General features: G+C 42.1%; 2 protein-coding genes across 17 annotated transcripts in view; both read left to right on the top strand.

Moving 5' to 3' along the window:
- The first annotated feature begins 1,143 nt into the window (after window positions 1-1,143).
- On the top strand, window positions 1,144-9,171 carry LOC129812984 (eukaryotic translation initiation factor 5-like). Of its 4 annotated transcripts, none has more exons than XM_055865060.1 (13): window positions 1,144-1,487; window positions 1,703-1,743; window positions 3,281-3,488; window positions 4,172-4,451; window positions 4,629-4,710; window positions 4,876-5,048; window positions 5,552-5,663; window positions 5,769-5,893; window positions 6,082-6,246; window positions 6,479-6,640; window positions 6,775-6,939; window positions 7,112-7,249; window positions 8,970-9,171. In XM_055865060.1, the coding sequence occupies exons 4-13, from the start codon at window positions 4,380-4,382 to the stop codon at window positions 9,066-9,068; spliced, it is 1,293 nt and encodes a 430-aa protein (XP_055721035.1). In that variant the 5' UTR covers window positions 1,144-1,487; window positions 1,703-1,743; window positions 3,281-3,488; window positions 4,172-4,379; the 3' UTR covers window positions 9,069-9,171. The 4 variants fall into 4 exon arrangements, with proteins under 4 accessions (XP_055721035.1, XP_055721036.1, XP_055721037.1 ...); XM_055865061.1 differs by having other exon boundaries at window positions 1,703-1,747; XM_055865062.1 differs by lacking the exons at window positions 1,144-1,487; window positions 1,703-1,743 and adding an exon at window positions 2,917-3,026 and having other exon boundaries at window positions 5,772-5,893.
- A 1,825-nt stretch (window positions 9,172-10,996) lies between these two features.
- Window positions 10,997-14,796, top strand: part of LOC129812983 (MAP/microtubule affinity-regulating kinase 3-like) — a 36,034-nt gene continuing 32,234 nt past the window's right edge. For 9 of the 13 annotated variants that reach the window (XR_008753092.1, XM_055865052.1, XM_055865048.1 and 6 more), the window contains exons 1-4: window positions 10,997-12,685; window positions 13,093-13,131; window positions 14,160-14,330; window positions 14,582-14,635. Coding sequence is in view for 11 of the 13 variants with exons in the window: in XM_055865052.1 (XP_055721027.1) it covers window positions 12,635-12,685; window positions 13,093-13,131; window positions 14,160-14,330; window positions 14,582-14,635 (315 nt within the window). In the remaining 2 variants the exon portion in view is untranslated. The remainder of the gene's footprint in view (window positions 12,686-13,092; window positions 13,132-14,159; window positions 14,331-14,581; window positions 14,636-14,796) is intronic. The other 4 variants (XR_008753093.1, XM_055865053.1, XM_055865051.1 and 1 more) reach the window with 1 other exon arrangement.

Genomic DNA, 14,796 nt, shown 5'->3' with positions numbered 1-14,796 from the left:
CAAACATTCCTCCTGGGATTATTGCTATCCACTCATAACTGGCCCTGACATGCTGGTGGCCTGGTGTCATAGAGAGAAAAAAAGAAGAGGAAAATTTCATATATTTGTGTCTGCCACAGTAGAAATATATTGATTGACTGAGAAATATAGTACCAAACCAAAGCCTGTTTGTTTTACAACAGCTAACCAGAGATGGTGTTGGCAGTGGTTGTGGTTGTGGTAGTGGTTGTGTATCAGGATAAAGGGAATTTCCCCAAGTGAGCTCAAAACTTTTCCTTTTTGTTAACATGACAATCATGATTATTCAAAGCTGAACTAATGGTGATGCAATACTTTTATCAGTACCAGAGAGGAAGAAGGAAGCCATATGTTTATCTTTGTCCAGCATGGTCTCATAGACTAGACGTAACATAGTAAATGTAAATATGGAGATCTTAAATTAGTATAATATGTTATGTTTGGTATGGTTACATAAGACATAAGGTTACTTATGGCAAAAACTAAAGTAGGGTGATTGGTTGGGGTGGATGGGTAGACGTTTAGCAATTTTGCAACCACTTACTACTTTTTAGCTACTTTGCAACTACTTAGCATGTTAGCTAACCCTCCCCTACCCCTAACCTTGATCCTTTAACCTAACTCCTAACCCTAACCTTAACCCTAACTTTAACTCATAGCCTAGCTAAATTGGGATTCGTAACATATCATACGTTTAGCAAATGCGTAATATATTGTACGAATTGTAATTTGTACACAAATTGCAATTCGCAACATATCACAAAAATTGGAATTTGTAATATATCATACTAATTGTATTGTCCATGTTTACTATGTTACATCTATCTGTCAGTACTAATCAGAAGGGAACATGCTTTTGAGGGCACTTAGCCATACATATTTGGGTTGGAGGACTGCAGGGAGTGATATGAGGGAGGGGCCTTCATCTGTGTGTAAATATAGAGAAATCGGGTGAAATCAAGAGTTTTGTTATCATTATGATAGCCAGTGGCACCATAATGTACAAATACATGTATAACAATTAATCAGAGATGGTGAATTTGTCCAATGGGTGATAGGGGAGGGCGGGGGTAACCAAAAAATCATGCAGACAGTTCACGCAAAAACAGGTTTAGAAACTGGTTCACGTTTTGGAAGCGCATGAAGCGAGACGGTGGATGGTCGTTGGAAGAGCGTGCTTGTTTGAAATGGAAAAGCGTTGCGGTAGCTTTTGATAAAGAAGACCATCAAGATGAAGTAGCTGCATTATAAGTGGGATGCACTGTTGAGTGCTACATCCCGAGGGGTTCGTGCTGATTGTACGAAGATTGTGACAGCCGATTAAATGGCATCCTTTGAGAAGGCAAGAACACGATGTATGTCAGGAGAAGTGCAGTATTATCATAAGGAGACATATACTTGGAATACGGAGAAGGAACGGATGAAAAAAGAGAGGCAGAGGAGGTCTAAGAGAGAGAGGGAGGAAGAGGGTGAGCTTGAGTCGGTTAAAAATGGCAGAAAAAAGGGAGATAGTTTTTCATCGGATGGGGCCACAGTGTCTCCTGACCCCTCCTGTCTCAGCCTCCAGTATTTATGCTGCAGTAGTTTATGTGTCGGGGGTCTGTTATATCTGGAATATTTCTCCTGTCTTATCCGGTGTCCTGTGTGAATTTAAGTATTCTCTCTCTCTCTCTCTCTCTCACAGGAGAATAAATTAAAGCGAATGAGGACGAAGTATCGAAGGTGGTAGGTGTGGTGAAGTTATAATTATAATTATATTATACTCATAAAGATGAGTCTGTGAGAGTAGGAGTGAAGTTTTGGGAAAAAGTGGACCATTGCCTTTTGGCTGATCGATATGTGGTTTCAGGGTGGGTGAAAACAGAGTTGGGTGCTGTGGTCTTGTGATAATTGTTTGTGTTTCTGCTGGTCAGAGGGAGAAGGCGCTCCGCGTGAAACAAATGGGGGCAAGAAATGTGATTTGTTTTGCTCACAAGAAAAGGGCACCATTGAAAGGAGTGATTACTGGCGTAGCGGTAAATGTAGAAGTTGACCAACTGAACGGGAAGATTCCCAGTGTTTGTGATGCTCATCATTTGGTGCGACACAGACAGGGTGGCGTGAGTGGTGAAACAGAAGAGTCATTGTCTGTTCTTTTGAGTTTTGATGTTGATTCTTTGCCTGACAAAGGTATGTTCGGATATATAAGTTATCCTGTACGAGCTTTTGTGCCGAATACATTACATTGTTACAGGTGTCAAGCTTATGGACATGTGACAGCAGTGTGTAGGAGGGAGATTCCTAGGTGTGAGAAGTGTGCAGAAGGGCATGAGACAAAGGAATGTGTAGCATTGGGGAAAGTAGCGGTATGTGTTAATTGTAAGGGTGCCCATGGGGCTGGGGATCAGAAATGTTCCGTGCGAGAGAGGCAGGTTGAGGTTTCCAGGGTTAGAATAGTGCAGAAGTTTTCATATGTGGTGGCAGTGAAGAAAGTAGAGGAAGATGGGTCAAGGGGGAGGGGTCTAAGAGGAGTGGTGTGAGTAGTAGATCTGTACCAGTACAGAAGGATAGGCCAACAAGTAATATATGTTTGAGTAAAATTGGATTTATAGCATTTATAGCAATGGTTATCAACTGTACTGCAAGGTTGGAACGTAAGTTGCAGAAAATTGAGGTTGTAGTGTCAGCTGCAGAGAGGTATTTGGGTGTTTGAGACTTGACATCATAAGAGTTCCAGGGTGTGTTAAGTGGTGCTGTCCCATCCTTTCAGATTGTTGATCTGAGGTAGGACTAAATAGATTTAAATAGTGGAGTAGGGGGTGTGCTTTTTTTGTGAGTACAGTGTTAGATGTTAGGGTATTTGTTTATTTATTTCTTCAAGCAAAGTATAGGGGAGTTGTACTACAGTCTAGTAGTAGGTGGCGGTAATGCAACATTTATTGGGTGCCAACCGCCGTTTAACTTAATCGAAGAAGAAGTTCACGTTTTGGCTACAGAATAATCATCCTATCTGAGAGAACGTTCGAGAGGTAGCGAGTCAATTTTACTATCGTCCATCTGATTGCTAGGTGTTTAGCTAGCTAACTAACTAATAATTGTTGTATGATATGTTTGGGTCGAGTCCATGTTGTATTTAGCCAAAGCTAGTTAGCTAACGGCAACATACAAAAAGCTAGCTATCTAACGTTAGCGCGAGTGTATCAAAAAGTGTTTAGCTAGCTAACGTTAGTCGCTGTATCTAACTAGTTTCTGCTGACTAACTCTTATTTTTGTTTTTTCTTAGACACCCCAACTCTGACGGCGTCCCGAATATTTTCACAACAGGGGCAAGAATCTGCTAGATCGTTTATCACCTCTGAAATTCTGCCACCTTGCATCATTGAATTACAATCCCAGCAACACACCAGCTATTGGCAGCAGCAGTACTAGGCAACACTTCACTGTGCCTCTTGGACGACCATCGTTGTTTATGTCTTTGTTTTACGAAAACGGTGAGTGCATAATGACCAGCTATAGAAATACGCTGCTGTCGTAAATATATACGCATTGTTTTTGTTGTATGTATATTTCGATGTAGCTACTTTTTATAGTGAAATTCGTGGCGAAGTTATGTCTTTGCTAAATAAGAATATCAAAATGGCGTCTCCCGTCACTCGTGCCATCTGATAAATCATGACGCACTCTGCAGCGCTAACTTACCTAGATTCATCAGTCTGGCTTCCCGGTTGCTAATCAACCTGATCTCGTTTGTATATCGAAGTGAAAGAATGCGTATACATACATGTTAACGTTAGACACGTTTGCTGTGTTTTAGCTCACGGTAAAGCGAGATCAGTTGCCTATCTGTTAGCTAGTGCATACGTTTTCGTACTGGCCCCCTGTGGGAATCGAACTCAACCCAGGCGTTGTAAGCACCACCAACTGAGCCACACGGGGTCTCGTAATTGAGTTTGACAATGTCAGTGGCGACATTTCACGAGAGCCACACTAACTTTTGACACATTGGGTAGCTAGCTAGCAACATACCCAACAACTATACACAGGTTGTAACTAAAAGGTAAAGTCAGATAATTATATAGGCTACTTAGGTATTCAATAAAAGCCATTGCCATCTAGGAAGTTATCAATCTGTGGAACTAGAGTTGATGTCCATGCCTTTCTCCCCTCTTTTCAGAGCTGTTGCGCAGCTGTTGGAACCTGTGTGGAGGAAACGTAGTCTACGATCAAGGCGCTTGCGGCCACAGTGGCAAACTATTTTTCATGTCAGAGACTGAGCACGCTTGCAGTCGTTTATGTCATCCCCTCTTTTCCAGACAGAAGATCCCAAAAAATCCCCATTCAAGATATTTTTATCTTACTGATAGTGCTAGTAGCCAGTCAAAATGTCGGTCAACGTCAACCGCAGCGTGGCAGACCAGTTCTATCGCTACAAGATGCCCCGTCTGATTGCTAAGGTAATTATCTGGTATAATCTTGTCATGATCCTGTCAGGAAAATAGCATTGTCATTCAACATTCTTGATATTTGCATTCTTGGTCAGTTTTCCAATGAAATGTGCAGTACTCAATGGTGGTCCATTTGAAAAATGATTCTTATAAGTTATTTATAGTTTTTGTGGTTTGATTTGTCAGGTTGAGGGCAAGGGAAATGGAATCAAGACGGTCATTGTCAACATGACTGATGTTGCAAAGGCACTGAGTCGGCCTCCAACATGTAAGTTGACCTCCCCACTCCCATAGTGTTGATTCTAAAATGGTTACGTTGACTAGCACCATACATTGATATGTTACCTAACATTTAGTGAAGTGAAGGTATGCTGTGTGCATAACCATCCATTAGATTAGTGGATGTTGATTGCAACTCATAACCTCTTTGCAGATCCGACCAAGTTTTTTGGTTGTGAGCTTGGTGCGCAGACCCAGTTTGATGCAAAGAATGACCGCTTCATCGTCAACGGATCCCATGAGGCGAACAAGTTGCAGGACATGCTTGACATATTTATCCGTAAATTTGTGCTGTGTCCTGAGTGTGATAACCCTGAAACCGATTTGGTAAATATTTGATGAACATATTTGTCCTTTGTGGTGGGTGTTTAAGTAGTGTTGTCAAGAGTGGGACAGGAATTAAATGTGTTGAGTGCATTTATATGTGGGACTTTGCAAACGAATTTGACCTTTTTTATATCAAAGCCACAGATGTTGGTCAGTTATTTTGCTGGTAGTGTTTCTTCCTTTTTTTAAATCATGTATTTTAGTTCACTCCCAGTGTTATGTCCTTGAGGCGTGTAGATATAATAAAGCCCTGGTCATGTTTTTATGTAGATTTATTTGACATCCTGCCAACTTGACTTGTGCTATATCTGCCTTTTTGGGTCCTGCTTGTGCATGTCCCAGCCATTTGGGATCTCATCTGCTACATCATACACAGCAGTGAGAGATCAAGTGTCTTTCTCCTGCAATGCAGTTATGGTCTGTTTTGGGTATGTGATTGCTTGTCTATTATGGGTGGTATAAAGAGTGATTATGTTAATATGTTGGTTGACCTTTAATTGCAGCATATCAATCCTAAGAAACAAACCATTGGTAACTCCTGTAAGGCCTGTGGGTACCGTGGCATGTTAGACACTCGACACAAGCTCTGCACGTTTATCCTCAAAAACCCACCAGGTAAGCACACAATAAGAATTTGCCCATGACCGGTTTGTTTTTCTTATCTTAAAGTCAAGTCCGATATGTGGCCTGTTGAGTGAAAGCGCCAATGGCTTTTTTCAGCAGAAAATGAACCTGGATCTGTGAAGGAGAAAAAAGAGAAGAAGAACCGTAAGAAGGACAAGGAAAATGGCTCTGGCAGCGGAGAGGCTGGGAACCATAACGACATAGATGCCCCTAATGCCGTGGTGAGTATCCTCATTAATGTGTGCAAGCCATGTCAGTTTAAGTTCTTAATGCTAGTGGTTGAATAGGGGGAACCAACCTCCATCACCACTCTCCAAGCTATTATTGTTCTGAAGGATTAGTCTGTCAGTAACCCAAGCCTGTCTGTCTAGCAGCTATTGATCCCTTGAGAACGTGTGTTGTGTATCAGGACGGTGATGATGATGACGACGAGGATTGGGCGGAGGAGACCACGGAGGAGGCACAGAGAAGAAGAATGGAGGAGATCAGTGCCCATGCCAAAAACCTGACCCTCAGTGAGGACATGGAGAAGACCCTGGAAGAGAGGGTCAACATATTCTATAACTTTGTCAAAGTAAGTTGTGCCTGAAATCAATTACAAGGACAATGAAAGTCGGTAATCCATTGTGAAAATTTCTCATTGATATAGGGGTATAATGAGAGTGAATGTTTAATGAAGGCGACCTAGAAGTTTTGACTGGCCATAAGTCATTTTTTTCCCTATTCAACACAGAGCAATATTTGTGCTTCTTAGGGGTCATTTTGAAAATCATGTTAAAAGCTTTCTCACTGGTTATTTTCTCCAGCAAAAAAGGGAGGATGGCGCTGTTGATGCAGCAGATAAGGAGATCTTGGCAGAGGCAGAGCGTCTGGATGTGACGGCCATGGGACCGCTGATCCTGAGCGAGCTACTGTTTGACGAAAACATCCGTGACCAGATAAAGAAATACAAACGCCATTTCCTTCGCGTGAGTCTTCAAACCCCCGTTGTTACATTTGACCTCTGTCATAACCTCTTACCACTGGTAATGTGTTCAAGAGGGGACAAAGTTGACCAAAACCTTGCCAAATTGATTGTGGTTTTGTTACTTTTTGTCTTTAGTTTTGTGTGAATAATAAGAAGGCCCAGAAATACCTCCTGGGAGGATTTGAGTGCCTGGTAAAGCTGCACCAAGCCCAGCTGCTGCCCCGTGTGCCTGTCATACTCAAAGACCTGTATGATGCTGATCTAGTGGAGGAGGATGTAATACTGTCCTGGGCAGAGAAGGTGTGTGTGTGTGGTTAAACTTGTACGTGCTCTCACACACAGTTCAATACAGCTGCATGTCAGACTGATCACCATAATACCTAGTTTCTTGTAAAATATAACTTTTTGTCATTAAAATTTCTGTTTGCTCCTTCTCTGTGAGTGTCATTGCTCATTACTTTATATATTTCAGGTGTCTAAGAAATATGTCTCTAAGGAACTTGCCAAAGAGATCCATGCGAAGGCAGCTCCTTTCATCAAGTGGCTGAAGGAGGCGGAGGAAGAGAGCGAGGGCAGTGAGAAAGAAGAGGCAGAGGATGAACATGTGGAGGTACTGGTCAGACTGTCCACTGATATATTTTCATAGCTTGCACAGTTTATACTTTGTGGTTTGAGTTGGGCTACTAGGACATGCTTAGTGAACAGCGGCCAAACCCGGACGACGCTGGGCCAATTGTGCGCCGCCCTATGGGACTCCCAATCACGGCCGGTTGTGAATGGGTGTCTAGTGATGCCTTTAGCACTGAGATGCAGTGCCTTAGACCGCTGCGTCACTCGACTGATGAGGGGCTGAGAGAGATTGATGATTGTTAGACTTCAGTGCGGCTTTTGACATTAGCAATCGTGGTCTGCTGATGGGGAAAACGCATGTTTTGGCTTTACACCCCCTCCTATATTGTGGATAAAGATTTTCTTGTTGTAACAGAATAGAGGGTGTTCTTTAATGGAAGCCACCAACATAATCCAGGTAGAATCAGGAATTGACCAGGGTAGCTGTCCAGGCCTCTTACTTTTTAATATCTTTACTAATGACATGCCACGGGCCTTGAGTAAAGCCAGTGTGTATATGTATGCGGATGACTCAACACTACACGTCAGCTACTACAGCGACTGAAATGACTGTAACACTCAACAAAGAGCTGCAGTTAGTTTCAGAGTGGGTGGCAAGGAATAAGTTAGCCCTAAATATTTCCAAAACTTAAAAGCATTGTATTTGGGACAAAACATTCACTAAACCTCAACTAATTCTTGCAATGAATGTAGAAATTGAGCAAGTTGACTGTCATGGTCAAAACATGTTGATACAACAGTAGGTAAAATAGGTAGAAGTCTGTCCATAATAAAGTGCTACTCTGCCTTTCTAACAACTATCAACAAGGCAGGGCCTACAGGCTCTAGTTTTGTCACACCTGGACTACTGTCCAGTCGTGTGGTCAGGTGCCACAGAGGGACCTCGTAAAATTACAATTGGTCCAGAACCGGGCACCCCGGCTGGCCCTTAAATGTACACTGAGCGTTAACATTAATATGCATGTAAATCTCTCATAGCTCAAAGTGGAGGAGAGATTGACTTCATCACTACTTGTTTTTGTAAGAAGTGTTGACATGTTGAATGCACCAAGCTGTCTTTCTAAACTACTAGCACACAGCTCGGACACCCATGCATACCCAACAAGATATGCCACCAAAGGTCTCTCTCTTCACAATCCCCAAGTCAAGAACAGACTACATAGAGCCATGGCTACATGGAACTCTATTCCACATCAGATAAAATTAAATGATCATTCCTGAGTGGCGCAGTGGTCTGAGGCGTCGCTACAGACCCAGGTTCAATCCCAGGCTGTGGTCACTACTGACCGGGAGACCTGTGAGGCGGTGCACAATTGGCCTAGCGTCGACAAGGTTAGGTAGGGTTTGGCTGGCCGGGATTTCATTTTCCCATCGTGCTCTAGTGACTCCTTGTGGCGGGCCGGGCACCTGCAAGCTGACTTTGATAGCCAGCTGGACGGTGTTTCATCAGACACACTGGTGCGGCTGGCTTCCGTTAAGCAAGCAGTGTGTCAAGAAGCAGTGTGGCTTGGCAGGGTCGTGTTTCGGAGGACGCATGGCTCTCGACCTTTGCCTGTCCCGAGTCCGTAGGGGAATTGCAGAGATGGGACAAGACTAACTACCATTTTGGATATCGCAAAATTGTGGAGATACAGGTTTGAGTTTTGACGCCAGTATAATGCACAAATAAACACTTATTTTCCATCCTGCTCTCTCCTCAGGTTGTATATGATTCTTCTGCTCGGGAACTGAAAGTGGAGAACGTAAAACCGGACAAGCCTGACGAGGAAGAGGACTACTTTGATATTGATGCAATTTAAACAAGGAGGCCATTTTGAGAAGTTGTAGTTTTGAATCACATTTTCTCATCCTGCCAAATTGCCAGCCCTACTCTCCTTTTCACACAACCTCACTGCTTTTGTTAACCTGTTGGGGATGGGGGCGCTGTTTAGACTATTTATGCTAATGTGGCTAATTTTTTAAACGGCTTCCCACAAAATCCTTGATCGTACAATATGCATATTATTATTATTATTGGATAGAAAACAGTCTATAGTTTCTATAGGAGTTGAAATTTTGTCTCTAAGTGGAACAGAGCCCATTCTACAGCAATTTCCCTGACATGGAGTCAGATTTGAGAAACGTTGGCCACTTTTCTGAAGTCATTTAAACGGGCACTGTCGTTGCTATGACTATACGGACACTTCTTACGTCTTCCCCTGGATGCCTTTACGTGATGACGATTCCAACGGGCTCGATTGCTCGTTCACAGGCACTACAAATGAAAAAAACCTTTAGCTAGCAAGTCTTTTCTTGCTGCGTAACGCGCGTGGAAGACACCGACCCTCTCCTGTTCCAAGCATTAGTTTAGCCTGTTATATTTCTCCGGTCATCTTTTCACTCGTTATAGGAGTTACAAACATCACAAAGTAGTTAATTTAAAGCGTTTTATAGCAATTTATATCCGTTTAGTGCGATTTTGGGACATTTATTTTTGCAACGATGTGAAAAGTTGGGAACGCTTTTCAGTTCATCCCGAACGTAGTTGACATTTCCACATGGCAAGAGGACAGCTTTCCACCAAAAGACGATTTCTCCCAAGAAAGGATCCTTTGCCCAAGATACTGATGGAAGAACAGCTCAAGGTAGGACATTTTTATTATGATAAATCGTGTTTCTGTCGAAACATTTTAGTGGCTTAGGACGCCATGTTTTTTGACGTAGCTTCGCTTGGCGCAAACTGTATTGAAAAGTAAGGATAAATTAAAAAATGTAATAACGCAATTGTATTAAGAATTAAATTGTCTATCAATCCCTGTCCACCCTATATTTTTTAGTCACGTTTATGAGTATTTATGTATAAGAGTAGATCACTGTCTAAGTGGCGCAAGGACGTTTTCTTTACCAGCTTGTCTACATTTCACATTGTCTAACCATGATTTTGGTGGCTAAATATAAACATTTTCGATCAAACTGTATATGCATGTTGTAATGTGATGTTACAGGAGTGTCATCGGAAGAATTCTGAGAAGGTTAGTGAAAAAATTAATATCTTTTGGCGATGTTGACTTTTATCGCTCACTTTGGCTAGAATCAATGCTGGGCTGCTATGTGCTATGTGCTACGCTAATATAACGATTTATTGTGTTTTCGCTGTAAGACACTTAGAAAATCTGAAATATTGTCTGTATTCACAGGATCTGTGTCTTTCGATTCGTGTATGCTGTGTATTTTTACGAAATGTTTGATGATTAGTAGTTAGGTAAACACGTTGCTCATTGTAATTATTCTAGTCCATTTGTGATGGTGGGTGCAATTGTAAACTATGCCATATACCTGAAATATGCACTTTTTTCTAACAAAACCTATCCCATACCATAAATATGTTATCAGACTGTCATCTAATGAGTTTTTTTGTTGGTTAGGGGCTATAAATATCTTAGTTTAGCCGAATTGGTGATGGCTACTGGTGTTGGTGGACAAATAAAAGATGGTGGAATATGCTAATGTGTTTTTAGGTAATAGATGTACATCTTTACATATTGTGTCTTCCCTGTAAAACATTTTAAAAATCGGAAATGTTGACTGGATTCATAAGATCTGTGTCTTTCATTAGCTGTATTGGACTTTAATGTGTGAAAGTTAAATATTTTAAAAAAATATTTTTTTTGAATTTCGCGGCACTGGTTTTTCAGTGGGGGGGGGGGGGGTGTGCCGCTAGCGCCACGCTGATCCTAGACAGGTTAACATAGCGCTATTAGTCACTGCACATTAACTCTGTAATTGAGACATTTGATTTATGCGATATTGGTGTATTTTGGGGATTTACTTGACTGCACACTAATTGTTGTAGTTTTTCATTTGCATTTTTTCCCAGTCATTAAATAATGTTTTGCTATCCACAACTGTTATATTTTTGTTCAATTTAGTCACAGATAAACAACCTTCGGTTAATTGTTATATGGGATTCTTGAACTTGTCTGAGATAAATGGTGTATGTGTAAACTACATGCCCACTAGGGATGTCACTGAACACTGCATTGGTATTCCCTCCTTGACAAGTCAGTAGTGCCATCTTGGCAGATATTGAATACAAAAATGTTTTGAAATAGGAGAGCACAGAAAACACTGGAATTATGACACATCAGGGTGATTCCTTATCCCAGTTGTTTTCAGTATATTGTATATTGAAACAGCCAATCCAGTCATAACAAAGCTAATTTTGGAAGCATGAGCCCTGACTCATGGTTTCTGTAGGTAAGGCATAAACTATTTCCAATCTGTCATTGTGAATCACTGAGCAGTGATAGTGCTACCATCACGGTCTACTGAGCGCCACAATGAGCGCTAAGGGGTCGCTGGTTTCCTCACGTCTGCCATTAGACGGTAGTGATCTCTGAGGCAGTGATGGCATTGCGGACCAAGTCTTTTCGGTGAGCTGCATCCTTTGGCTCCCAAACAACTCTTCGATTAAATGCTTGAAAATAGCCCAAGAACCAGGGGAAACCGTGCACACAAAACCAAAAAAGGCGTCTACCATTGTCAGGTCGTGATGCACGTTGAAATAAAATTTTACCTGGACAAATTTCGATCGCATACATTTGTATGCCAAATGGATTAGATTGACGTGCTCACTCTGTTTCTGCAGTGAATCCTCTTAAGAAAATGATTTTGTAATGTATTTGCAGATTATTGTTTTGAAGCAGTAGCAGTACGCAAATCGGGGAGCCAAATAAAAGGCCCTTTAGCCGATTCGGTTCCTAACGTTCACCAAAAAGAGCCATTCGTTCGCGAACGACCCATCACTATCAGACAGGATTTGGGCCGATCCAACAGAGCCCGTGAGTGGTAGCCATTTTGCTCCCACCTAAAACACTAGTTTCATTCGGAATCGAAGATGGAAGAAATAGAACCGACAGCAAGTCCAAAAGCTCAACAATTTTGAAACCCAGGAATACAGACGGATATCAAGGCACACACGGACAACATCACAACAAAATTGCGATTTTGGGAGCGGTGACATCTGAACCTTCCGCCGTCCACTATGAGTAGCCTAGATTGGAGTCGATCAACCTCTGCTTAGTTCAATTTAACAGCCAATGTATTGTCTTTTTTGCAATGAAAAATAGTTACCATACTTAATTCTGAACATAAAGGACGATAGGGCGAATGCCCTGCTGCGGAGGAGCGTTATAGGGAAATACATGTCATTCAATTCTGTCTGCGTCTTCGTGACATCTTGAGACAAATTTGGATTGGATGGACCGATGTTGAGACAGTTGCCGAATTCATGGTTTGTGTCCAAAGGCAAGAATACAATCGCCTCCCCTCGTATTGCCAAAGGAGGTGCAGAATATAGGGAAATAGACAACATTTAATCGAGAAAATGTCAACAAAAACTCCTCTACCTACAGTCAATGAGAAAGAGACAGAGAGCGTAAGTAAACTGTTATTATTAGCCAGTTAGAGGTGTTTTGTCTCTGACAATAGAAAGTAGGCCTAACCACGAAACTATTTTCCTTACATTGTATCATATGGTTTTACATACTGGTTACATTGTATCTGAGTGTTCGATACATTGTGTCACGCAGGAGACAGGCATATGTTCGGCTCAAACAAAATCCTCTACTGTGCACGCCCTGGCTGTAATCTCATATGTTGTCTGTGGATAGTGATAAATAGCCTACTCATTTGTATCTCCATCCAAACAACCTTACCCGTTAGACTAGGTTCTGACTGGTTTTCAAGTTCTATTGCTTGCTCTCAATGATATAGGCTTACAGTGATATTTCCCACCACTTCTAGTTCAATGACAATCGTCTGACCGTTTTCATTCTCACTCAGAGTATCCGGCAAGCAATGAAAAGACACCCCATCAGTGTAGTAAGTAAGGACTTTTTAATAGAAATCTCAGTTGGCTACCTGTCATTTTAATTTAGCCAAATTAGGATGATGCCTCTCTTGGAATGTATTTTTATTAATTACATTGTGATTTCATGCAGTTGTATCTAGATGCTCTAATACTCTTTATCCTGTCATTCATTCTGGTTCATAAGAAAGGAATATTATATTGAGGAAACATTCCAAGGGTATATATTTTTTTTAAAGTGTGACCTACTTAATGCAGTTTATAAGGGAGGTGAATTGTTCTCACATTTAGATATGTTGTTAGTGGATCACAACAGAAAATAAAGCATCCCTGGCATTCCCTGCGAGTGATAACAGCACTGTAACCCAGTGTTATAGTTGGCTATACTGGAAGTCTAGCCTTGTCCAACAGACTGAGGAGCGCAGTGTTCTGTCTGGTTTACGAGACCTTTGGACATCTGCTGAATCTAATGCATTCTTACTGGTAACATCCTGATCAATGCAAATATCAGAATCATTTTAATCTATATTTTTCCTTTTCATCCAGTTCAGCGCTGTACATCTTTTCCCACAACTCCAACTGTCTGTGGTGTAGCTGTGCTGCCAAGTAACCACTGATGCTCAGGTTAGGGGCGGGGTTGTTAGGGCGGAGCAGGGCGGAGTTAGAGAACAGAGCAGGCCATGCTAATGGAGCTGACCTGGGTTGGAGTCGATACTGACCCATAGAAAAGTATCAGTCTGATTTTGGGGTGGGCTTTTAACCAGGGTCAGAACATCAGTATGCTGTACATACACTTGATAATCAGGCTGCACTAGTCAGTCACCTACACTAAGCTTTCTTTACCCGCTTGGTTAGCTTGATTATAATCTGTTCAGTAAATATTTAACTAACAGGAGAGTTGTTTTGGAACCTTACAGTGGATGGAATCCCAAGCATGAGCCACTGCTAGTGCAGAGATGTTCCACTCCTTTGTCTGTCTGTCCGTCCGTGAGTCCATCCACAGCACGCTGTTCTACTCATGTCTGTCTGTGTATGTCCACAGCATACGTCTCACAGCAATGGGCGCCAGGAGGTCACCGCTTGCTCCGTCCGCACCCGGAACTCTGGTGCCGACGAGCAGCCTCATGTGGGGAACTACCGACTCCTGAAGACCATTGGGAAGGGCAACTTCGCCAAGGTCAAGCTGGCCCGTCACATCCTCACTGGCAGAGAGGTGAGAGGAGAGACTAGGCCTGCAGCAGGACAGGCTGCTGTAGCCCCTTTCTGGTTTACCTAGCTTCACTAGTCTATTCTTTCCCCTCTCAATAGTGTTGTTCTTGTTGTGCAAATATGAATTGTATCTTGTTCACAAGTGGGGGACATAAAAATAAAAGATAAGTAATGTTATGTGTGTGCTGTGTTGATCCCAGTGAAGGGTCCTCAGAGCATAATTGTTTACACACTTTGTTTTTGCTCTCTCCTCAGGTGGCGATAAAGATTATCGATAAGACACAACTGAACCCAAACAGCCTTCAAAAGGTAAGGATCCTCCCTGTGTGGCTGTGATTCCCAGTACACTTATTGAGGTTGTGTGGCAAAATAGATAATTTATCGTGGCTGTGTAACCGCTGACCTGTGTAGTTTTGGCCCTGTGCCTGTGCCCTGGTGGTGGTTGTGGCCAGTCAGAGGACATTATTGAT

Source organism: Salvelinus fontinalis, chromosome 16 (genome assembly GCF_029448725.1).
Source record: "Salvelinus fontinalis isolate EN_2023a chromosome 16, ASM2944872v1, whole genome shotgun sequence".
Lineage (NCBI taxonomy): Eukaryota > Metazoa > Chordata > Actinopteri > Salmoniformes > Salmonidae > Salvelinus > Salvelinus fontinalis.
Note: the sequence above shows the minus strand (reverse complement) of the source record. Positions and strands in the feature narration are given on the sequence as shown.